Source organism: Symphalangus syndactylus, chromosome X (assembly GCF_028878055.3).
Source record: "Symphalangus syndactylus isolate Jambi chromosome X, NHGRI_mSymSyn1-v2.1_pri, whole genome shotgun sequence".
NCBI lineage: Eukaryota > Metazoa > Chordata > Mammalia > Primates > Hylobatidae > Symphalangus > Symphalangus syndactylus.
The window spans coordinates 36,382,931-36,409,159 of record NC_072447.2 but is presented as its reverse complement, the minus strand read 5'-3'; the positions used below and the strand labels follow the sequence as shown (position 1 = coordinate 36,409,159).

Here is a 26,229-nt window from a genome sequence, read left to right as displayed (position 1 = left end):
TTAATTCTTAAAACCTGAAGTTGGGCCCAGAAACTACTAACCCAGTTTCATATAGTACCAACCAAGTTAAGACTTTTCCTACTTCCCTCACCTCTCCTGCCCCAATCCTTTGCATTCCAACTCTGAAGGACCAAGACCTCCACCTAATGAAATAGGGGAGAAGAAATCAAAGCAAAGGTGGTTAAGGCAAGAAGTTGACCACAACATTCTTCCTAACTGCTGGTCTTCCACCAGCCACAGCTAGGGAAGCAAGGAAAGGACTCACCCTTAAATCGGTTCTAAAGTTTGACTGTCCCATCAGACTGGACATTTTAATAACTGATCAGAGAGCTTTCCATTTAAGAGTGTAGAGGAAAGTTATGAGATGGCCCCAATTTTCACCTCGGAAAGAATAAAATGTAAAAAGAAGAAAACAGCAAGAACAAAAAATAAAACTTCTTTGTTACATATCACTCTTCATCCTTCTTCGATGGACTAGTACAAAGACCCACCTCTCTTGAAGATAACATTTTTGTGGAGGAAACAAAAAAAAAGAAGCAATTAGTAATTAGTTACGTAATAACAGGTAGTGATAGAGAATGAAGGAAAATAAAGCAGGGTTAGGAGATGGGTGTGTGGAGGGCAGTGCTATTTTCCACAGGGTAGCCAGGGAAGGCATTTGAACAGAAACATGAAGTGAGAGAGCCAGCCTTAAGAAGATTTGTAGGAAGATGGTCCAGGCAGGGGAAAAAAAAAAAAGAAAAAAAAAAGCAATAACTGTAAAATGTGAGGCAGGAAGGAATTTGGTGGTCCAAGGATTTTTTTTTTTTTAAGTTTGTATGACTGGAATAGGGGGAATGGAGAGAGAAGGGTAGGTTATGAGTTTTGAAAATTCACTAGGAGTTTAACCATATACAGTCATGAAAAAGGAATTGGACTTGAAGTGCAACACAAAACTATTTGAGGGCTGAGTTCCATTCTTTTTTTTTTTTTTTTTTCTGAGACGGAGTCTCGGTCTGTTGCCCAGGTTGGAGTGTGGTGGCGCGATCTCAGCTCATTGCAACCTCCACCTCCCGGGTTCAAGCAATTCTCCTGCCTCAGCCTCCTGAGTAGCTGAGATTACAGGTGCCTGCCACCACGCCCAGCTAATTTTTTTTATTTTTAGTAGAGACCATGTTGGCCAGGCTGGTCTCAAACTCCTGACCTCGTGATCCACCTGCCTCGGCCTGCCAAAGTGCTGGGATTACAGGTGTGAGCCACCGTGCCTGGCTGAGTTCCATTCTTAAATGATTACCTTGGTCACTGGGTACAGAATGGACGGTAGACCATGAGACTAGAGACTGGGTGTCCAGTGACGAAATTTTTGAGTCAGCTGTTTCTGAATCACCTAGGATACTTACTGAAAGAACAGATTACTAAACCCTATCCATTGCCAAAACCTCATGCTGTCAGAATCAGGAATCACAACCCTATATTAATGACCATTTTATGAGCACCACAAGAAAACTTTTGTTCAGTATCACACTTACGCTTCCCGTGAAATGTGCATGCTTTTATCTTGCCTGTTTGCTTTAACCACTTTTCATCCATCATTAACAACACTGCAGGAATTAATTGTGCAAATTGTTTGCTTCCAACTTTAACTTGGACTCGATTTTACTATTTATCCGACCTTCATTTTCCCTTTCCCTGGTATTTCTGTTTATTTTTTAGTATTTATGGATCCATATTGTTTTTCAGACTTAAACTGCCACCTCAGTAGTCTTCAGAGCAATATAATGTAGCATACATACATTTAATTTAGACTTATGCCCATTATAGCTTCAAAGCCTTCTCTGAGTAAACGGAAAGGATTCATATTATTGTTCCCTTAAAGAAACACTAATGGTAATTTTGTGTTTCTTTTACCCATCACTATCATTCAAACATAACTGGATGAGTTCATAACCAATATCATTTAAAAATTGTGTCTGCTACAACACATTCATCTGTTCTGCTTTGCTAAATAACATATTGCCTAAACCTAACTGAAAATAAATAATTTTTAAAGGCTTCTTTTAACATGTAAAATTTTATAATGATACTCATTTTTTTGTCTAATGCATCATTTAAGTGGTTTCATACTGCCTTCAATCCTAGAGAATGTCAATAAACATAGAAGAGCTCTTCATAGATAGTTGAGAAGACTTAAATTGAATTTGGCTTTTATTACGTGAAACAAAAAATTATATTGGATTTTAACAGTAGTATTTTAACAGCTTCTAAGTAGAGGTAAGAAAGGAAATCAAGTGTGTACCAGTCCAAGTACCTATAATAATATAATAGAAGCATTTACCAACCAACATTTCACATAATCACATGCCGTGCTCCTAATAACAAGGCTTTTTCACTAGAAATATTGCATTAACATTAGACTCTCAAATTGCTAGGTATGAAAAGTCACTCACTTAAAAAAGAGTCTATGACTTATTTTAGGCTGGTCAAGGTTAAAATGGCCATTGATATATTTCTAGCTTCAGCTCTAAGCTCAGAGAGCATCTGATCAGCCAAGACAAGAATTTATTTTGCCTGTACCCAACAGAGTAAAATGATAAGTTAGCCATCAGTTCATCCTTTGCTAAAAAGAAGTATCTCCTAAATTTATATACTATAAACCATCTAGTAAATAATATCTGCATACTATACATTTTATATTTATATTATGCACTACTGAAAGGGGAGAAAAATCTTCATGAGGGTTTATTCAAATGAAATAAATATCATAAGAACCTCAGCTCATCCATATGAATTCTATACAAAGTACAGAAGTGTAAGTGTAAGTGGTCATCATAGCTGGACGGTAATAAGCCCCTAAAATGCAAAAGCTCATTCTAAAGACACTTAATAAAGCAGTGAAATTCATATAAGTCATTACTTTTCTCCAATACAAAGTCATCTGGTAGTCTTTACTGTTAACTTCATGCTAAAATGTCCCAAGTTTAGACTGTTTACCAAGAAAAGAAATAGGAAAGAATTAATAGTTTTTAATTTCAAGTTAGAGGAAAAACCCTTATCACACACTAATGAAACCCAAGCAAGTCCAAGTTTGTAACTGTAACAATGCCTCTCATTAATAGATTATCCAAATTCCTCCATGGCATTCAAAATGTAGTTTAAAACCTAATAAACAAAAAAACCACATAAGAACAGGATCAAACTCTACCATGAAATGAAGAATTATTATAAAGTTTATTCAGTCCTGAATATTTAATTTAGGAGCATGAGCAAAGTAGAACACACTTCATCTAAATGACACCATTTAAATAGTGCTATAAAATAATGCTACTTAAGACTAGTAAGTGTGGTACATTATGTGATTTGAACGATTCTGTAAAAAAAAGCATTAACAAGTAACATTGTCCCCACCAGCTTGGAGCCTACAGATACAATTACTTTGGCCATATCTTTCCAAATGATTTAGTAATGCTTTTTAACATTGCAAACATAAATCTATCATAGTACTGGAATTCTGATATATTTTGGTGCTTCTGGGGACTGCCTAAAAATGAAAAGGCATCCAAATGAAATGCACTATACACTTATTATACCTTAAAATTTCAGTTCCTAAAATGTGAAGTAATTATCTACCATTTAGCTGTCTGCTTTAACTGTACATTGTAGTAGATTTTTACCTCTGGGATTTGTATTGTACTTTGGGAAATTAGTGGTAAAACATGTTTAAGAAGCAGCATGTGACTATGCTTGACTTCACATAAAATAGCATTTTTACAACTGTATTGAAATTTAATCCTTTTACACAGGTTAACATATCACCAAAAAAAAATAAAAACCACAATACTTTTGAAAATGTAACATTGCATGTTTATTTCAGGAAATCATCAGAGGTCATCTTTAGGTCAATTTACCACACCAGAGGAACAAAGTTGTTCAACTACAGCTCTGCTGAACTGAGCCACTTATCCACAGTACAGTATAGAACTTGAAGTTTTTTTTCCCATCAGGTCTTCAGTTCAAAATACTATTATCATCCTTAATATGGTCTATGTCTTCTCTGGTATGAATGATGTGATCCACCATGTAGGGTTGAAGGAGGTGGACTCTGCATTGGTGGACAAGGTGGCAGTCCTTTCTGTGCAGGCCATCTTCTGTGATCCATTGCATCTGTTTGTGTAAACTGAGGGCTCAAGGTTTCTTGATTTTCAGTGAACTGAGGTAAAAAGTTAGGGTTATAATGGTGAAAAGCAAATTCACTTGCAGATGGATTACCATTTTGAGACTGGGGAGCACATGGTGGAGGAGAATTCATATAAGGTGGCACCTGGACAATAATATGTCTAGATGATAGATCATAGGTCGTGGTTAGAGCTGGCACTTGGCTACGAACCAAGTTAGGAGTAACTACATCCTGAGGAGGATATGGCATTGGATGGTTTATTGGTGATGATGGAGATGGAGGTGGTGCATAATGCTGTTTCTGAGGTATAATATGATGAGGGGACGATACCGCTGGTTGACTTTGATACTCAGGATAATAGTCAGGAGGTGTTGGCTTCTTAGCACCAGGATCTGAGTTATTCTGAATATGATCAACTGTTAAATTGCCATGTTTTCTCGTAAAAATACTAACGGTTTCCCACTGGATGGGAAAAGACGGACTTAGAGATGGCTCTGGGGGAGGAGCCTGAATATCCTCATGTGGCTGATTATGTTGCTCGTGTAGCATATGTTGCACAGACGGTAGTGACATCATGGTGTGCTGCTCTGGTGGAATATAGCTTAGATGGTCCCTGTCTAGCAGTCTTTTAGGGATTTCAGAGATTTCAGTTCGTGGCGGTGCAATATGAGGATGAACTTTTTCAAGCGAAGCACTGGTAACTTGTTTTCGAGCTCTCTTATGGCGGCGTTTGATATGAGCCTGTAAGCTTTTCTGAGACAAGTATGTTCTCTTGCATCCCTGAACAACACTACACATGAAGACAGAACCTCGCTTATGCGCCTCAATTCGCAGCACAGGATAACTACAGCGTGGACATATTTTATATCCGATTTTGTGATATAAATTAGCACAGTTACAGCAAAAAGCATGCTTGCATGGAATTATTCGCCCGTAGATTTTAATAGGCAAATCACATTTGTCACAGAAATGAATTGGTGAATCATCCTTTTCACCTATGATGTTTATCTTAATGTCCCCCCAACGTGAACCACGAATTCTTTTCTTTTTTCTCACCAGTTTAACTCCTTTAGAGTAGTACTTCCCTTCTTTGTTATATTCACATTCTTGTTCACCAGCAGGCATCTTGTTCATATTCCTTGGAGTTAAGACACAGATTTAGGTTTGTCTCCTTCTTCAAAAATGACGTTTAAAGGAATTCTTCTGCTAACATCAAGGCCACCCAACAATCGAGAACTATGAGTGCCTAGTAACCCATTATCAGCGTCATTAGAATCCAAGTTTCGGCTCACAAGGGACCGGGAGTCATGTGCCAGTAACACGTGCGCATTACAACGCATGCGCACCATCTTCCCAAGCCTAGGAGGCGAAAGTGCGATCCGATCCCTCCCCAACCCTCCACTGCTTTGACGTTTAAGGGCTTCCTTCTCTTCTCACCTACCCTGTCCCACCACTCTAGTTAGGGAGTTTGGGCAGAGAAAGAAAAAGCTTCAGTGTTGAGGTTGCTGACGCTGCTCTTCAGTACTCAAAGAGAAAGGGGTCTTTCTGGAAACAGAAACTGATGGGCGTCGGGAATAAATTCCCAGCGGGCCCTGCAGAGCTTTGCCTTCTAGGACTGACTTATTTTCATCCTATTGCATTTTTGTGAACTGCCTTAAATCACTCATTGGAATAAGATAGGATGATATGTCTGTGTGTGTGTATGTATATGTACATACACACAAAATACACACACCTTTTAAGATTTTGTGATTTCACGATACAGTAAGTTTAAAATCACCTTTGTCTGGAAGAAGGGAGCATTACATTTATCTCGTCAAGGAAAAACCATGTAAAAAGCAGTGAATAGGGTCAGCCGCCTTGGCTCACTCCTGTAATCTCAGCACTTTGGAAGGCCGAGGCAGGCAGATTGTTTGAGGCCAGGAGTTCCAGACCAGCCTGGCCAACATGGTGAAAACCCATCTCCACTAAAAATATAAGAATTAGCCAGGCCTGGTGGCATGTGCCTGTAATCCCAGCTACTCAGGAGGCAGGAGAATCACTTGAGCGTGGGAGGCAGAGGTTGCAGTGAGCTGAGATCGCGTCACTGCACTCCAGCCCGAGCGACAGAGTGAGATTCTTGTCTCAAAAAAAAAAAAAAAGTAGTGAATAGATGGTAACTTCGCTGGGCTAGACGTTTAGACATTTGCTTTTCTTGCTTAATTTTAAAAAGGGTTATGGGTATTTAGCCCACATTTCCTCACATCTTGCCTCTGAGTACAAACTGGATCATAAAAACAGCAACACACCATATTTTTCTGCTTCCACTCCACCCATAATTGTGGCACCTCTATTCTCCTGAATGTGCAGACATTCACCCTTTTAGCTTTGTTGGCTGTCAACCCCTACTCCCTGCCCTCCCCTAAAATACTAGAAAAACATCACTGATCAATCAAAGTGAAGTATCTTATGAGACTTACTGCAGTATGAGAGAACTCTGCCTTAACAGTGTCTAGGCAGTGTCTCAGAGGGAAAATGACAGGGTAGGTTATTAGGGACTAAGCTGGGTGATTTCAGGGCAGGTCTTGCAAGGCAGGCCTCTAATTGGGATTGGGTAGATTTTGTGACGTAATAGCTGTAGATTGGTGGGCACAGCAGGAGAACATTGAAGCAAGTTTTGATGGGGAAGGTGGTATTCTTGTTAAGTAAACTCTTTTAGTTGGTTTACAATTTTAATTTTCAGGAAGAAGTATTTCCTGGAGCAAGTAGCTAAGTTTGCTTATTCTCAACATGGATTAATATGGGAACAGAAAACTATTCCCACGTCCGTTATTGTTTTCACAGCAACAGAGAATTATGTTGGTTTCAGTACTCAGTTACCACATAGCAGTGATCATTTTCCTTTTCTCTGGCTCTGGCTTGTTGGGTTGCTGATTCTTTTTTTTTTTTTTTTCCTTCCAAGTAGATGGGACTATAGGCATGTGCCACCACGTAGATGGGACTATAGGCATGTGCCACCACACCTGGCTAATTTTTTGTATTTTTATTAGAGACGGGATTTCACCATGTTGGCCAGGCTGGTCTCAAACTCCTGACCTCAGGTGATCCACCCACCTCAGCCGTCCAAAGTGGTGAGATTACAGGCGTGAACCACCGCGCCCGGCCAGGTTGCTGACTCTTGACTTCACTAATGGTGAAAACACAACAATGCCCCAATAACCACCAAAGGCACCAGTGTCCACCAATATGCAAAGTCACAATTGCCCCAGCAAAGACACAATACTCACTGAAGGGGCCACTGAGTCCAAGAAGATAAATGGACCTCGGTGCTCCCTTTCGTTTCACTCTATTACATGGCCTACAAAACACTTCAGGTTTATTCTCCCCAATGTCTTAAAGAGATTATTCTGAAAGCATTCCTTCACTTGCTCTTAGTTATTGCTCCTCTACCAAGGACTCGGGTTATAAGCTCATGGTGGCTAGTTTAAATTTAAAAGAACAGTGCCCCTTGCCTCTGATACTGTCCCCTAGTTCTTGACCTTCTCAATATCCCAGCAATGCTACTCTCTCTTAGGGTTTGTTCATTCACAGGAAGCAACTTCATCCCTCATGCAAACAAATTCCTTATGGGCTCCTCTCATGGAGTCTCCAAACATACCTAACCTACCTAAACACTAAGGCCAATGCATGTTTTTCTCTCAAACCATTACATGTTGATTTAAGTTTTAGATCATTTGAATTTCTGTTGGCTTAGAAACTTTTAAAGCAGTACTGTATTTTTTTTTTTTTTTTTTTTTTTTTTTTTTTGAGATGAAGTTTTGCTCTTGTTGCCCAGGCTGGAGTGCAATGGCGTGATCTCAGTTCACCGCAACCTCCACTTCCCGGGTTCCAGCGATTCTTCTGCCTCAGCCTCCCGAGTAGCTGGGATTACAGGCATGCGCCACCACGCCCGGCTAATTTTGTATTTTTAGTAGAGACAGAGTTTCTCCATGTTGGTTGGTCAGGCTGGTCTCGAACTCCCGACCTCAGGTGATCCACCCGCCTCGGCCTCCCAAAGTGCTGGGATTACAGGCATGAGCTAGCACGCCTGGCCGGTACTGTAATTTTTATAAGCCAAACTGGTTCTTACAAAAGCATGGATGTTCTGCCCTATTATAAACAGTGAACCAGAATTCTGAGCAAAAACTAAAACAGCATTAAAACATATGCGAATGTTCCTGTTTTAAAATTACAATTACTCACTTGCCAGGCTCTTTATGAGGGTTCAATATTTTTTTAGTGATGTGCATATAATTCAAATGCCATGAATACAAAGGGAAAAATCTGTCAGATATAATGTCCATAACTTATTTTCTTTTTCCTTGAAGCAGTGTTATTTTTTTTTTTTTTTTTTTTTGTCAAAACTGAGACATTTTTCATGTGGCAGAATTCCGTCCTTACCCATGACCCTGAGTGAAAAGAGTCAGCTTCTTTTCCCAGTTGACTACATTTGCATTTGTCGCTCATTGGGTCTGCTTCAAATTAATTTAGAAATAAATTAAAAGTTCAGCTTTTGAGTAATGAAAGCATGCTTTACCATAGACAAGCGATGTTCGCTTCTAGCTCCATACCCAGCAACTGTCCTGGTTCAGCACTTCCAATATCTCTCCTTGGAGTATTTCCTTGTTTATAGCTGAGAAACCCAATGTGAAAGTTCTTAGTAAATATTATTTGGTGAAATTGTTAATAAGAAAAAGGGTATTGACCTCCCATTTATCCCTATCAGATTTAAGAAGCTATCTTGCTACACTCAGAAAGCCATCTTTACAAACTGATCCTTATTTAGTACCTTTAAACAAAAAATTAAATGGGCTTCCATTCAGCCACCTCCTTTGGGGCAAAGAGACTCACTCTTTCCTTCAATCTCATTGCTCTTAAAAGTTGCTAGACTTACATTCAATTGACAGAAGGGAGATTCAGTGTCTGTCAGCCTATAACAGTGATTGGATAGAAAAAGGTTTGGGTTTGGAGACTTAAATGAAATTGGAGCTTTTGAAATAGCTTGAATTCATGGAGGCCTGCTTGAGTTCAGCTTCCCCTCAAAAAAAAAAAAAAATCTAAATGAGGTTGACAATGAAGAATTATGGACTACACAATGGAGGAGTATCAATGTGCACAATTAATACAAGGAAACAGGTTGAGACATCTCCGTTTAAGCTACATGCCATCTGGCCTAGAAGCAGTCATTCTACCCGAGTGATATCAAAGGTCAGCAGGAGCGAGAGCCGTATGTCCCGCTGCCAGGTTCCTGGATTTTATTTCTCATTTAAGAGAAACTGATCTGTCATTCCTCTGGCTCCTGTGGGCTTTAAATTCTCATAATCAACATATCATTGCCAGAGACTTAGTAATAGCTGAGGCAGTTTAAAGGTGAATGGAGAATAATCGTGCTCCCAAGCCAGATGCCTTCAGTTCTGCAAGGAAATGAAAAGTCCATCTCAGGCTCCAAAAAGGAAGGGAAATTGCCCTGTTTGAAGGAGGAGACCTCACCTCTCCTGCCAAATGTGGGAGTAGCTACATTCTGCGTCCTGGGAGGGCTGGCCCTTTGCAAAAGTTTAAGAGCAGTGGTCCTCAAAACATGGTCCACAGACCCTTGGGGATTCTCAGGGACTTTTCTGAGGGTCATTGAGGTCAAAACTATTTCCATAATAATAGAAAGATGTTATTTGCCTTTTTCACCATTTGACATTTGTGACGATAGTGCAAAAGCGATGATGGGTAAAACTGCTGGCACCTTAGCATGAATCAAGGTAATGGGACCAAACTATACTAGTAGTTGGTGTATTTTCTTACTGCTACACAGTAAAAAGAAAATGTCAGTTTCACTTAAAAATGTCCTTGATGAAGTGCTAACAATTATTGTCATTAAATGTCAACTCATGAGTATAAATCTTTTTTATATTTTGTGTGACAAAATGGAAAGTACATATAAAGCACTTTGGCTGCACACTGAAGTACAATGGCTGTCTCAAGGAAAAGCACTAATGACTAATGCCATCATTTGAGTTGGAAGGTGAACCATCTGCTTTTTTTTTTTTTTTTTTTTGAGATGGAGCCTCTCTCTGTCACCCAGGCTGGAGTACGGTGGCGCAATCTCAGCTCACTGCACCCTCCACCTCCCTGGTTCAAGCAATTTCCCTGCCTCAGCCTCCTGAGTAGCTGGGATTACAGGTGCACACCACCACACCTGGCTAATTTTCTTGTTGTTGTTGTTTTGGTTTTTGTTTTTTTTTTTTAGTAGAGATGGGGTTTCACCATGTTGGCCAGACTGGTCTCGAACTCCTGACCTCAGGCAGTCCACCCGCCTCAGCCTCCCAAAGTGCTGTGATTACAGGCGTGAGCCACCGCACCTGGCCTATCTGCTTTTTTTGAGGAACGCTATTTTTATTTGGAAGAACAACTGACAGACTGTGGTTATTCGAAATTGGGTATTTGGCAGATATTTGCTCAAAAAACTGAACTAAATTGACCAGTAACTTCAAAGAAAATAACTGGCAGTATTTATTGCCAATGATAACATTCAAGCTTTTGAATGAAAATTGGAATTTGGAAAATCTTGTATTTGCCACCATGAGCCTAACAGCTTCCCAGCACTAAAAACTTATCTGATAAGATCAGTGGTGATTAATAATGAAGACAATCTTTTGAAATTGTATAACAAAATGTGCTTATATTTGGAAGATCTGCATAATTTGGTGCACTCAATATTTTCCAAGTGCCCAAGGTTTGGTGTTACAAAATCATAAATGATTAAAAGACGCATTGAAATAAAGATAGCAATGGATTTTGTTGTAACAGAGCATGAAAACTTCATTGATACATTTTTGATTCTGCATTACAAGTAATCTTTAACTGTTGATAGTGTATTGTACGTTTTAATATTGCTGAGTAAATTTCAAATGTTCTCAGTACAGAAACTGTTAATTATTTTGACTTCATTATTCCCCATTTTATTCATAAATCATGACATCACATTGTACCCCATAAATATATACAACTGTAATTTATCAATTTACAATTGAAAACACTTCTTAAACTACCACTTGTTGAGTTTTGGTTTCATTTCAAAGAAGAATATCCACAATTATCTAAAAACCTATTCAAATACCCTTACACCCTTTCCCTTTTTCAACAATATATCTGTATGAACCTATATTTTCTTCCTGTATTTCACCAAAACCAAATACAGATGCTCCTTGACTTACAATGGGGTTATGTCCTGATAAACCTATCATAAGTTGAAAATATCATAAGTCAAAAATGCATTTACTACACCTAACCTACTGGACATCATAGCTTAGCCCACCTTAAACATGTTCAGAACACTTACATTAGCTCACAGTTGGGCAAAATCATCTAATACAAAGTGAATTTTATTATAAAGGGTTGAATATCTCATGGACTTTACTGTACTGAAAGTGAAAAAGAGAATGGTTGTATGGGCCCTTGAAGTATGGTTTCTAGTGAATATGTATCACTTTCACACCATTGTAAAATCAAAAATCCTAAGTTGTACCATTGTAAGTTGGGGTCCGTCTGTGTTAAAGGAGATTGAATGCAGAAACAGAATCAAGAATCAGCTGTCTTCTATTAAGCCAGACATTAAAGAGATTTGCAAAAATTTAAAACAATCCCACTCTTCTCACTAATGTTTTGAAAGATATTTTTCATAAAAATCTGTTATATACATTAATATATAATGGCTTTGTTATTGTTATTTTTAAATTTAAACGTATTTTGAAAAGTTTCTTGATAGACATACTCCACATAAACAAAAGCTCTTTGGGGTCCTCAATAATATTTAAGAGGGTAGGGTAGGGAGTCCAGCAGGTAAAACGTTTGAGAACTGCTGCTCCAGGTGATCTTTAATGCCCTTCTCTTCCAGAGACAGCGCCATCCCTTCCCACATCCACTGCCCTAAGCTCTGTCCCAGAGGTCCCAGAACATTCCCATCTTCTAAATTAGCTGATGGTGGCATGAGGAAGGGAGAGAAAGATCAAAATCACTTTCAGCCAAGCACTGTGTCAGGTACCTAATGTATATCTCATTTAACCCTCACAATAGCCCGTGAGGCAATAATAATAATAATATGCCCAAATAGTGGGGCAGCAGGACACATAAAGAGCCAACATCATTGTAAGGGTGAGCCTTAAAGCCACATGCTGGCTAAGTATTAGACCAAATAAATAAAAACATCTTAAATACAGTTACAGCACTACTAATTTTCGAGTACATGGTGGTGATGCTATACCTAAATAAAACTTCATTGTAGGCCGGGCGCAGTGGCTCACGCCTGTAATCCCAGCACTTTGGGAGGTCGAGGTGGGTGGATCACAAGGTCAGGAGTTCGAGACCAGCCTGACCAATATGGTGAAACCCCGTCTCTACTAAAAATACAAAAAAATTAGCCGGGCGTGGTGGCACATGCCTGTAATCCCAGCTACTCGGGAAGCTGAGGTAGGAGAATTGCTTAAATCCGGGAGGCGGAGGTTGCAGTGAGCCAAGATTGTGCCACTGCACTCCAGCCTGGGTGACAGAGCAAGACTCCGTCTCAAAAAAAAAAGAAAAAAAAAAAACTTCATTGTAAAGCATTAGCAAATTCATAAAAGCATCTGACCATTAAGGTATTTTTAAAAACGTTAATCAATGAACCACAACACACTGGTTTATTGACAATGGAAAGGGAACAAAGAGATCTTCATCTTGAAGAATATTGAGAATCACCACACTGTAGCATTGTAAACTACGCTGAAGCCACAGCAAACTCAGTATCTCCAGAACAATGCTAAGCTCTTTGGAATGATTTCCTTAACTCTAAAAGTCCACCTTTGCCATCAAAGTATTTAAGACACTAGCCAGGGAAGACAACAGACACATATTAAAGCCAACTAACAGCCCAGTATAGTGTGAGATTAGATGAGGGAAACTGACAGAAAGTGCTGTAAGAGATCTGGGGACATAAAGAAATTTTGGTCAAGATGATCTCGGATAAACTAAGATCAGATCTTCATCTTTCAAGATAGGATTTACATGGGCACAGAGGAGAGCCACTGGCCTTCCAAGTCAGGGAACAACATGGACAAAGACAGACATAGAAAGGGCAATATGCTTGACTCAATAGAGGACTCATAAAGAAGCAATGGGAGATACGGTCGGGAAAGCTAGTTTAGGGCCAAATGTTGGAGGGTCTGGATGGACTAAGAAGCAATATAAACTTATCCCTATAGGTAATTCAAAATCCTCAAGTAAAAATATAAAAGAAAGACAGAAGCATGTGGCATAGATTGGCAAACAGGAATAGGAATCGAAAGTCCTATTAGGAAGCAATTTACTGTTCAGGACCGAGATTGTTCAGGTTTGACTGGGGAAAATAGAAGCAAAAAGGAACGAGCATGAGAGGCATTGAAGAGTCACAGTTTGGTGATTAAGGCAATGGAGAGGAGGGAAAGAGAGAGGACTCAAGTTTTCAAGCCCAAGAGACTGTCACATGGTCCAACTAGGGAGGGACCATTTGGGTTGGGGCCCATCTGCTTGCTCTACACCCTCTTAAGTTTGGTCCTGGTCCACTAGAAGGTCTGAGGCACATGTTTCGTGACATGGAGGAGTTTTGTCTTAGTCTCACAAGGTAATCCGAACAGTCTCCTGAACTTGCTGCTGGTCAGTTCTTCAGCTGTTTGTGAGATGCCTGCCCCTTCCCAGCCCAGGACTGTAAGATCTAGATTTGCTTCAAAGGCTGCAGCTGTCCACTCACTACTCAACCCACATCCAGGCCTGCTCCCCTTACAGAACAATTCCTCTGGATTCTCCCTGGGCCTTTGAACCAGCAAGGACTTTGGGCTTGGCTTTCTTTTTTCTTTCTTTCTTTCTTTTTTTTTTTTTTTTTTAGGATGCGGCCTTGGATCGGGGCCTTGGTTTTGGACTCATGTGTACTTAGCTTTATTCCACAGCTGTGGGCAAGCAGCACCTACCTCTACTCTCCCTGTGGCTTTCTCAGACATTTTTGTACCTGCCTTGTCCCCATCACTTGGAGAACAAGATCAGATAGACTTTTTGCATAGTACTAGGTTCGCTTCTGAAAAGTGTTTGGCAACAGTTAAAGGGGATCGTAGAAATGATAGGAGAAGGAAAGGAAAAAGCTAAAGATGAAAATTTTCAGTCTGGAGGATGGGAGGGAGGATGGCACGATGATGAGATAATCATCTTTGGGTACAGAAAGGGCTCTGCTGGAGAGAGGAAGCCTGGCTGCCCTCCCATCTGGCCAAGGGCAGACCAAGGGCTTAGTTACAGCATGGGGGATTTACGTAAGATAAAAGAATTTCTTGAACAAATGCGGAAATGGGTTTCAGAGGGGGTTTGTGTAATTGCCTTCACGGGAGATGGCTAAGAATAGCATAGCTCCTCCAGCAGCCGGAAGGCAAAGAGGTGTTCTGTGGACAAGTAGGAGGTGCACTTGGGTCATTTCTTTTGCCCCTTCCATAACTCCTACCTTCTTCTTTTTCTATAGGAATATACATTTCTGCACTCTGTTAGGCCCCTGTGGAAGAACTCTGAACCCTTCCCCAGAACAAGGGCTCTTGGCCAATTCCTGGTATTTTTAGAAAATCAGCCTGTAAAGAATTGCCCCCGTGGCTACCAGAGCACCGTAGTGGTGATCATTTCAAAAGCCATGGAGACAATTTCTGACTCAATGATATCCTAGGCAGACTCAAAAAGTGTTTCTTTAACTGAAGGGTTGCATGGCTGGGTTTTAATTAGAATGGATTAACACAGTGTTCCCGTTTATAAAAACCAAAATTGAAAAGAAGGAAATGCAATGAGGAAAAAAATCCTCTGGATCCTCCCCCACCCAAATGGAACCATTAAAAAGACAGGGAAAATTAAATAAAAATTTGTTATTTTTTGTATAGCCTGGTAATGTCTGTATATAAAATCTCAAGAGTGTCACATAGCTATTTAAGCTTATAGTGTGTATATACATACATGTATGTTTGTTCATGTGTGTACATAGTTTTGTACTATATACTTATAGTACAAGTAAGCTTATAGTGTGTATATACATACATGTATGTTTGTTCATGTGTGTACATAGTTTTGTACTATATACTCATATAAACACATATACAGATTTTTTTTTACAATAGTATATGACAGTATATATAGGTAACACTTTTTTCCTTTTTCCTCTCAACTGACTGATTTGGCAAAATCAAGAAGTTTGCATGGTAGTGCAATAAGATGACCGACATGATTTACCACTGCAAAATTTTGAAATGTGTAATTGGGTTTTCATTCCAAGCAGCAATGGGAAATCGTTGGTAAGCGTTCTTTCGTTCATCATGGCAACATCCTTTGATGTATACACCTGTAGAAAGGTGTTAAAGGGGGGAATAAGGACAAAGGCTACATGTGTTTTATCATTTATCATAATTAAGGTCCTACCAATTTTTTTTTACTAGAAAAAAAAGTACCATGCCTACATATCAATTTCAAACCCATCAATTACTGAGTCCTGTCAGAACAATTGTCTCCTCAATAGCTCTCATGTCTGCCCCTACTTCTCCATCCCATACCACCAGCCTGTCTTATCTCCCATGGATTACTGCAATGGCCTTCTAACTGGTCCCCCAGGCTCCAGTCTTCTTAACCCTCTTCAAGTATTTCTCACACCATCACCATCCTACTCTTTATTAAGTAGAAACTTGACTGTGTCACCTGTTTGATTTAAATTGGTCAGTGGTTCCCAGATGCCTACAAGATTAAGTCCAAGCTCAGTATCATGACCCTTTAAGATCTTTCTGTGTCTGACCTTTGCCAAACTCTCTTGCTTATCATTAACCCCTCCTCAGCCACTCTTCAAGCTCTAGCTCCAGCAAGCTCTGTCCACTCCCTCCCAGTGGGTTCTCTTTCTTTCCCTACCATACCTTTTTGCTTTCGAGTAGCCTGGCCTCTCTCCCTGGAACTGTCTGCCATCCACTTGCTTCCCTGGCTGTCTCTAATAGATGCTACAAAACTCAGGTCCAGCTTCATCTCTTCCAGGAAAGCTTCCCAGACAGGACCCCACACCCAGTTTAGTCTCTTGTCTATGTTCCTACAACAAGTACAGGATTACCTACCATTGCCAGCAAAAAAGGGGCTCCAAAAATGAGGAGAGAAAAGCTTTTTAAAAGAATTTGATATTCAGTATTTCCCTAGAAAAGCATCAAAGTGATTGTTGTGGGGAAAAAATGAGGACTTACTTGGACTTTCTTATATTTCTTTTAATGTTTTTTTTTTAACTTTTTGATGCAATACACGTTTATATACAAAAGTGCACAAACCATTAATGCAAAAAGCATCCAGATCAAGACACCCAACATTACCAGAACTTCAAAAGCCCCACCTTGTGAACCCTTCCAGTTCCTAACCCCCAAGGGGTTAACCACTCCTCTGACTTCTAACAGATTCGTTTTGTATATTTTTATATTTTATGTAAGTGGAATCATAAAGTATGTTCTCTCTTGTGTTTGGCTTCTTTCGTCCAACATTATGTTTGTGAGAAACACTCGTCTTGTTGCATGTAGTTGCAGTTTGTTTGTTCTTGTTATCATAGATCAATATTCGATGATTTACCTTCTCTATTGTTGATGGGCATTTGGGTACTTTCTATTTTGGGACTCTTATAGTGCTTCTATGAAATTCTTCCGCATCTTTTGGCGAACATAGGTGTGCATTTCTGCTGGGTATACATTAGGTTAAGCAATATAAAATTGCCAATATTCAACCATTGTTTACCTACTAAGATGACAACTGAATACCTAGGAGTAGATTGCTGGGTCATTGGATACAAGTATATTCAGCTTTAGAAGATACTGTGAAATAGTTTTCCAAGGTGGCCATACAAATGTATCCTCCCTCCAGCAGTCTATGAGAGTTCTGCTTGTCTAAATGCTTTTTGATTTTAGCCATTCTAGTGGGGAGGGGGTAAATAGTTGAATCATGTTGTGGCTTAAATTTGCATTTCCTTCATGACTAGTGAAGTTAAGCACCTTTCCATCTATTTGTTGGCAATTTGGAATATCCTTTTTTGTGGTTAGTTCAAGTCGTCTGCCCAATTTTCTATTGAGTTGTCTGCCTTATTCATTTTGTATTATTTTTATTTCACAGCTGAGGGCATTAGAATTTTTTCATTGCTTAGCTCTATAAATACTTTTGTCCAGTTTTATTTCCAAAGAACTCTGTGTTCACCTCTATTTAATTATATATTACACTGCTGAAATTTATTTATATATCCACTGTTCCTTATGAGTAATTTTCAAATTGTTAAACAGCTGGAAACTATAACCTTATTCATCATACTCCCAACCCTAGAATAATATCTATTAAGTGCTTCAATAAATATTTGTTCAGTTAACTGATATACACTTAACATTGTATACCTCCTAAATTTGTGTTAACTCTTTTGTACTTCTCTGTATAAAGTTTATTTCAGTAAGACAAATTGTGTGAATTATTCTGCCCATCTCCATTACCTTACAAAGGAACACCACTACTTACAAATGTACAAAGATGAGGATCAGAGAGTAGCAGAATTGTTTTCTAGTTAAGTAAGTGTCTATGAATAACAAGCAACAAAAACTTGCCTAATTGATAAGAAAAAAATCAAAATCTTTTTTATTATTATACTTCAAGTTCTGGGATGCATGTGCAGAACTTGCAGCTTTGTTACATAGGTATACACATGCCATGGTGGTTTGCTGCACCCATCAACCCGTCATCTACATTAGCTATTTCTCCTAATGCTATCCCTCCCCTAGCCCCCCACCCCCTGACAGGCCCTGGTGCGCGACGCTCCCCTGCCTGTGCCCGTGTTCTCATCGTTCACCTCCCACCTATGAGTGAGAACATGTGGTGTTTGATTTTCTGTTCTTATGTTAGTTTGCTGAGAATGATGGTTTCCAGCTTCATCCATGTCCCTGCAAAGGACATGAATTCATCCTTTTTATGGCTGCATAGTATTCCATGGTGTATATGTGCCACATTTTCTTTATCCAGTCTATCACTGATGGACATTTGGGTTGGTTCCAAGTCTTTGCTATTGCGAGTAGTGCTGCAATAAACATACGTGTGCATGTGTCTTTATAGTAGAATGAGAAAAAATCAAAATCTTAATAGCCTAATGGGTGAAGGGCCTTGATATGTGGGTAATTTATATCAAGAGAGGTGAAAAGAAAAAAGCAAATTGGTAAAATTAGACAACCAGTCACACTTTATTTATTTACTTATTTACTTACTTCAGGTTCTCACTCTGTCACCCAGGATGGAGTGCAGTTGCGCAATCATGACTCACTGCAGTCTCAACCTCCCGGGCTCAAGTAATCCTCCCTCCTCAGCCTCTCCAGTAGCTGGGACTACAGGTGCACATTCTATGCCCTGCTAATTTTTATATTTTTTGGTAGAGATGGGGTTTCACCATGTTGCCCAGGCTGGTCTTGAACTCCTGGGATCAAGCAATCCACCTGCTTCGGCCTCTCAAAGTGCTGGGATTACAGGCGTGAGTCATTGCATTCAGCCTTATTTATTTAATGAATGCAAAAATTACTAAAAATGAAATTAATAACACCTAAAGCTGATAAGGTTTTTCTAAATGTGGTACCTTCTTTTTTTTTTTTTGAGACGGAGTCTTTCTCTGTCCCCCAGGCTAGAGTGCAGTGGCGCAATCTCGGCTCGCCGCAACCTCCACCTCCTGGGTTCACGCCATTCTCCTGCCTCAGCCTCCCAAGTAGCTGGGACTACAGGCGCCCGCCAACACGCCCGGCTAATTTTTTTTTTGTATTTTTAGTAGAGACGGGGTTTCACCGTGTTAGCCAGGATGGTCTCGATCTCCTGACCTCGCGATCCGCCCACCTCGGCCTCCCAAAGTGCTGGGATTACAGGCTTGAGCCACCGTGCCCGGCCTCATGTGGTACCTTTTTACACTGTTCTTCATTGTGCTTTTTATTACAGCTGATGGTTTACACATCTTCTTCCCACATTATATTGTAACTTTCTTATGAGCAGGACCTACTTCTGATCCAGTTCTATTGTAAAACCGGTAGGTACCAGCATGCATACAACCTTATTAGAATGCAATTTGTCAGTGCATTTCAAAAGCCACAACAGCATATACATGCCTTCTTTGATGAAGTAAATTCACTCTTAAGTATTTATTTTAAAGAAACAACCTATAGGAAAGAAAATAAATCTACATATTAAGATTTTCATCTCTATTATTTACAATAGTGATAAATGAAATCAATAATAAATTTCTAAATAGAAATAATTGAACAAATTATGTCACAGAAACTCTAAAGAATATCATTCTGCCATTAAAAATTAAAGATTTTGCCAGGTGTGGTGGCTCATGCCTGTAATCCCAGCACCTTGGGAGGCCGAGGTGGGTGGATCATTTGAGGTCAGGAGTTCCAGACCAGCCTGGCCAACATGGTGAAACCCCATCTCTACTAAAAATACAAAAATTAGCCGGGTGTGGTGGCATGCGCCGGTAATCCCAGCTACTCGGGAGGCTGAGGCAAGAGAATCGCTTGAACCCGGAAGGCGGAGGTTGCAGTGAGACGAGATTGCACCACTGTATCCAGCCTGGGCAACAGAGTGAGACTCCATCTCAAAAAAAAAAAAATTTTTTTTGAAGCACCTATGGATGCAGGCCGATGCTATTAGATGAAAAAGATTCAAAATCATACTATCCTCAGAATAAAATTATGCCATATAATTATACATGGGGCTATGGAAAAACACAAATACAAAAGAAATAGGTGGAAATTTCAAAGTAACAGGATGATGGAGCGTTTCTTTCTTAAATTTCATTATCGTTCATTCACTCATTTCCTCCCCTGCTCCTCTCCTGGACGCAGCCACCATCATTTCTTGCTGGGATGATGGCAACCACTTCCTAACTGGTCTTCATGCTTCTTCCCCTGTTCAGCCACAGTCTATTCTCAACACAGCCAGAGTCATCATGGAAATCACAGGTTGGATCTTGTCACTTTTCTGCTCAAAAGTCTCCAATGGCTTCCCATCTCATGCAGAGTGAAAAAAAGAGTTCTTGCAGCAGCCTATGTGACCATAGACAAGCTGAATGTTGTTTTCATCCTGACATCATCTCATTCTGCACTCTTCCTTGCTCGCTCTGCCCCAGCCACACTAGTTTCCCTGCTCTTCCACAAATGTCCTGGGATGCTCCTACCTCTAAGTCTTTAGACTCACTCCTGCCTCTGCCAAGAAGGCTCTTCTCCAAGATAGGTTCTTTGCTCAAACATCGTCCTGATCATGCCATTTAAATTTGCAACACTCTGGCATCCACATATTATATCCTCCTCTCTCCTCCATAACAAGTATTACCATCTACTATATCATGTTTCACTTATTTATTTTATTGTCTGTCTCCGAGACTATAAGCTCTATGGAAGCAAGACCTTCTATCTGTTTGGTTTACTGCAATATCCTCAGCAGCCCTTAAAGAGTGCCAAGCACATAGTAAATGATCAATATTTATTGGTGAAATGAAAGAACAAATTTACTAAATGTTTATTCAAGGGCCTATTATTTTTCAGACCCTGTTCTGAGTGCTAGAAATATAGTAGTGATGCTAGAAATACAGTAATAAACCAAAGAAAAGCTTGTTTTTTTGTTTTGTTTTGTTTTAGAGACAGGGTCTCACTGTGTCATGCAGGCTGGAGTGCAGTGGCACAATCGTACCTCACTACAGCTTCAACCTCCTGATCTCAAGCCGTCCTCCAGCTTCAGCTTCCTGAGTAGCTAGGACTACAGGTATGCTCCAGAATGCCAAGCTAATTTTTTTTTTTTTTTTTTTTTTTTTAGAAACTGGGTCTCGCTATATTGCCCAGTCTGGTCTCAAACTCCTGGCCTCAAGCAATTCTCCCACCTCGGCCTCCCAAAGTGCTGGAATTACAGGTACAGGTCAACATGCCTAGCCCAGGAGAAAGTTTTAATATCATGGGACTTACAAGACAGTGGAGGAAGACAAACAATAGGAAAGAAGAGAGAGAGGGAAGGAGGGAGGGAGGGAGGAAGGAGAAAACTAGCAACAGTGGTAAGATCTATGAAGGTGTAAGCCAGGTGAGGTGATAGACTACATAGTTAAGGGGCCTAATTTCAATGAAGTTATGTGAAAGACATACAAAAAGCATTTCAGGCAAAGCGGCAAAGGCCCTGAGACTGAGAAGATAGGAGAAAGTTTAGCAAATTTACAGTGAAAGCTGTTTGGGTGTTATTGTAAACACAATGAAAAAAAAAAATCGCTAAAGGTTTCTTAAGCATAGGAATGACAAGGCTGTTATAATATTGTTCGTGAAGTTTTGGGCTAAAGTCACCAGAGTCCTGGATTACTCAAATTGCAATATGACAACTAGCACTCTGCCTCATGTGTTGTAGGCAGACATTAAATGACAGTTGATTTTTTTCCTTATTCTAAATATCACTTAGTACATATCACCAACTGACCTAGGTGAGGGAATACCTTTATTATTAGCGCCTTTTGTAGTTTTAATATGCTGCATGTTTTAAAATGGTTTTTATTCAGTGCTTATAATAAAATTGAGATACTGAACTTTCTGTTCCTAAAGAACCATTTATCCTTAAAAAGGTTTTCGATTGATTTCTTCCCTACAAGCTATGTGCATTAACTCAAACTCAATCTGTACCAGAGACTCTATGTGTGTGCAAATGAGAGTTGAAATGTGAATCTCCAAGGAGCGAGCTTAGCCCTTGTTGATAGGTAAAAATTTCCTCCACAGCACTTGTGACAAATCCACTCTAGCATTCTCCTAGATGTACTCCTAGGCAACTTTGGAAGGTACACAGAGATAGGTTCCTTCAATCTCAGATGAATTCTCCAAAGGCTAAGTTCTATGTCTTTAGGAGAAATGAAAAATACCAAATGTTCGTGTGTGTTTATTTTATTAAATTAAGAAAAAATAGGATGAGTTTCTGTGAAAAATAAAACCTCCTAATATTCAACAGTTTAAAGGAAACTTTAGACTGTTTAGTTACAGACATTACCGGGGAAAGGCAATAATTCCATACAGAACTGTATCTATAGCAGCATTTCTTTCCAAATAAATTTTTATTAAATATCCCCATTAAAAAAATTAAATGTAGACTTTCAGTTGAATGTAGGAGACTCGGATGTAGGTCTGCCCACCCTCTCACTTCAAAAAGCTAAAAATATATTTTTTGAAAGGTGTAAACCTACATAAACAAAAATATTGGACCCCCTGCTAGAAGCAAACTGAAATACTCTATAGAATACCAGAAGGCCTCAGGATTTGGAAGCTCTAGGTAACAGCAAATGTCAGAATGCATGATAAAGCTACAAGTGCTGGCAAGGATGTGGAGAAAAGGGAACCCTTACACACCGTTGGTGGGAATGTAAATTAGTACAGCCATTATGGAAAACAGTATGGAAGTTCCTTAAAAAATTAAAACTAGAACTACCATACGATTCAGCAATCCCACTACTGAGTATACCCAAAGGAAATGAGATGAGTATGTTGAAGAGATATCTGCACTCCCATGTTTATTGCAGTACTGTCCACAATAGCCAAGAGGTAGAATCAACCTAAGCGTCCATCAAGGGAGGAATAATGTGGTATATATACACAAGGGAAAATTATTCAGCCATAAAAAATAATGAAATTCTGGGCTGGGCGCGGTGGCTCACGCCTGTAATCCCAGCACTTTGGGAGGCCGAGGCGGGCGGATCACGAGGTCAGGAGATCGAGACCATCCTTGCTAACACAGTGAAACCCCGTCTCTACTAAAAATACAAAAAATTAGCTGGGCGTGGCAGCGGGCACCTGTAGTTCCAGCTACTCAGGAGGCTGAGGCAGGAGAATGGCGTGAACCCGGGAGGCGGAGCTTGCAGTGAGCCGAGATCGCGCCACTGCACCCCAGCCTGGGCGACACAGCGAGACTCCGTCTCAAATAATATAATAATAATAATAATAATAATAATAATAATGATGAAATTCTGTTACATGTGACAACATGGATGAACCTGGAGCACATTAAGTGAAATAAGCCAGAAAACAAAAAGATAAATACTGCATGATGTCACTCCTGTGAAATCTCAAAAGTTGTTCACATAGACGTAGAGAATAGAATGGTGGCTGCCAGAGACTGCGGGGTGGGGAAGATAGGGAGAGGTTGTTCAAAGGATACATAATTACAGTTAGATGGAAGGAATTAATTCAAAAGATCTATTGTACAACAAGGTGACTGTAGTTAATGATGATTTATTATGTTCTTGAAAAATGCAAAGAGAGTGAATGTTAAGTGCTCTCCCCACAAAAAATAACTGCATGAGGTAATGCAATTGTTAATTAGTGAGATTTAACCATTCCATAATGTGTATATATACTTCAAAACATCGTGTTGTACGTGATAAATACACACAGTGTTGTCAAATCTTAAAAAAATTTTAAAAAAGAATGCATCATAGGGTCAAAACCAAGGTGATTGCTTAAAAGTCTCTCAAGTACCCATAGGCAGAGCCACAAAGATTTTGTTCTCTGGAGAAAGTAACCTGCAAACTTTTTGGTTTCAGGGACTGAACAGACAGGGTGAGGGTAATCATGGGGCTGATCACAGGTAGATTTCAGGGAGGTCTGCCCACTGAACTGAGGGGATGCGCCAGCCTGGACATCCAGGACTTAAGAGTTACCATAGTTAATGTTTGCCTAAGAAAGCACTTAGACCAAACTGGATTCAAATGCATGCTGCCAGTTGCTAGCTAAATGATCATGAATGAAGTCAGTAACCTCTCCAAGCCTCAGGTCTCTTACCTGTAAAGTAGAGATAATAATATGTATCCAAGTTGTGATAATTAAATTAGATAATATAAATAAGGTATTTAGTACATGTTTGGCACATTATACATAATAAATAGTAACAAGCATTATCAGTAAAGAGCAGTATCTAGAATCCTTTCTGAAGGACTTGAAACTACCAGTAAGTATAAATTATTGTAAACTGACCCCTTTCTTTACATTATTTTCTAACAGATTACTATAGAAGTATAACCTGAAGTCTTCAGTAAGTCACAGGTTACAATCATGTTAACATTGTTCTATATCCCAGGAGAACACTCGAGAATGGGCTCTGAAGTTAGACAAAATTGACTGTTTCTGGCTCTTGCAATTACTAATGTGATCTTGACAAGTCACGTGTTTCTCACCTGTGAAGTTGGAATAGCAACAAGTGCAAGATTGTTGTGAGGGTTGGCCATAAAGCAGGCATGCCCCAGCAGAGTGCCTAGGACCTAGTGGGTATCAACAAACAGAAGCCATTTTCACTACGACTATTATTAGGCCAAAAAAAAATACAAATGCCAATTGAAAATCTGGTCAACTTTGGAATAAATATGCTTTGGGCTATTTTTGACATTCATCAAATGTCACTGGGGTGGGAGGGCTGTCTGACTGTTATCCAAGTACTGGGATTCCACTGACTTCTAAATCAATTTGGAAGTTAACACAGTGTACTCCTAAATGGTAAACTATACTTCTTTTTTTGTCTAGGACATTTGCAGACATTTCAGCCAAACTGGCAGGGAAAATGATACTCAATATTTTAGGTAGCTTTTTACACTGGGATTTTAACTTATTCAGTTTTTCTTTCTCTGTAAAGTGGAGTCTCCGGCCAGAATTAATTAGAACAGCACTTTTGTGGCTTGTACATGGACACTCATCTTCATTTCTTGGACTCTGAGCCTCAATTTCTCATTCAAGTGGAGAAAGCATATAACAAGAATATGGTGAGTAGTATTTTTCATCTCATAATCAATGGAGAAGTAAAAACTATTGTATATAAATTCTCTGAAAATACTGGAAAATATTGCACTTTGAACAGTATTTTGTAGGATATTTTAGTTACTTTCTCAATGGTATATATTTTAAAAGCTTAGAACATATTATAAATTCATGGCTTTGCCACAGATTGTTATGTTCAGTTACCTTTCTAATTGAACCAATTAACAAAACAAAATACACATTCAAATGAAACATGTATCTAAACCATTTAGGAATAATTAAAATTATAGATCAGGTTTTCTTTCACTGATCACAAATCATGGTAATGCTTTTGTGGTGCTCATTTCCGGGCTCACTTTGGTGTGTTTATTAAAGCACAGTATTGTCAGATCACAGGGAGTATCTCATTTTCATTTTCATATCTCCAATTCTAACGGGGATTAAATTATCCAATTAAGCCGTTAATTAAAAAGACTCCTACAGAATAAACTGCAGGCTACCAATGGCATTTTCAATTTTCGTTGTGCTGTGCTCAAAAGCAATTTTCTAAATTCAAAAGAACTCAAAGTTACTGCCCCATCCATCACTTTATAAGGTGTAGCTGGGAATGCTCCCTGAGAACTAAACCCATCTGCTCTTCATTCTGGGCACACAGCTAGACTACATGTCCCAGCCTCCCCTGCAGTTAGATTTGGCCAATGGAATATGAACAGAAGTAATGTAGACAACTTCAAGGACAATTGCAAATCTTCCACCCAATATCTTCCATGGCCTTTTTCCCTCCACTGGCTTCTTATAGATGAGCATACATTCAATCATGTGTTGAAAATGGCAGAACCATAATACGGAAGGAGGCTGGGGTCCCTGAGTCACTGGTTAGAGGAGAGAAACTCACTGATAATTAATACCCATTATGTATGTAATGAAAACAAGAAATAAATTGGGTTCAGCCATTGAGATTATCTGTTTCTACAGCTAGTGTGATCTTAATTTTAAAAAGCAAGTGAACTTGAGGCACATGCAAATATGTTAAACCTAATTGGAAACAGCCTCTTGCAAATTTTGATCAGGTCCACTTAGATGCATATCTAACACTATCACTTATATGCATCTTTCCTTGTGCCACTTCCCTGTACACAAAAATCCTTTCATGGATCAGCTCAGAAACTAGAATAAACTCTCCAAGAAGGGCACAAACAGGCCATACTCAGCTACTTATTACCCACAATCTCTGTGTCATCTGATGTCCAT

At 39.4% G+C, this 26,229-nt stretch overlaps 1 protein-coding gene and 1 long non-coding RNA gene across 2 annotated transcripts in view; one reads left to right on the top strand and one right to left on the bottom strand.

Annotated features, from left to right (window-relative positions):
• Nucleotides 1–3,817: 3,817 nt before the first annotated feature.
• On the bottom strand, nt 3,818–5,364 carry CBLL2 (Cbl proto-oncogene like 2). Its single transcript, XM_055268324.2, has one exon. The coding sequence runs from the start codon at nt 5,285–5,287 to the stop codon at nt 4,010–4,012; it is 1,278 nt and encodes a 425-aa protein (XP_055124299.1). The 5' UTR covers nt 5,288–5,364; the 3' UTR covers nt 3,818–4,009.
• Nucleotides 5,365–24,861: 19,497 nt separating this feature from the next.
• Nucleotides 24,862–26,229, top strand: part of LOC129475886 (uncharacterized) — a 64,532-nt gene continuing 63,164 nt past the window's right edge. Inside the window, exon 1 of the long non-coding RNA XR_008654862.2 lies at nt 24,862–24,983. This is a non-coding gene — a long non-coding RNA (uncharacterized lncRNA). The remainder of the gene's footprint in view (nt 24,984–26,229) is intronic.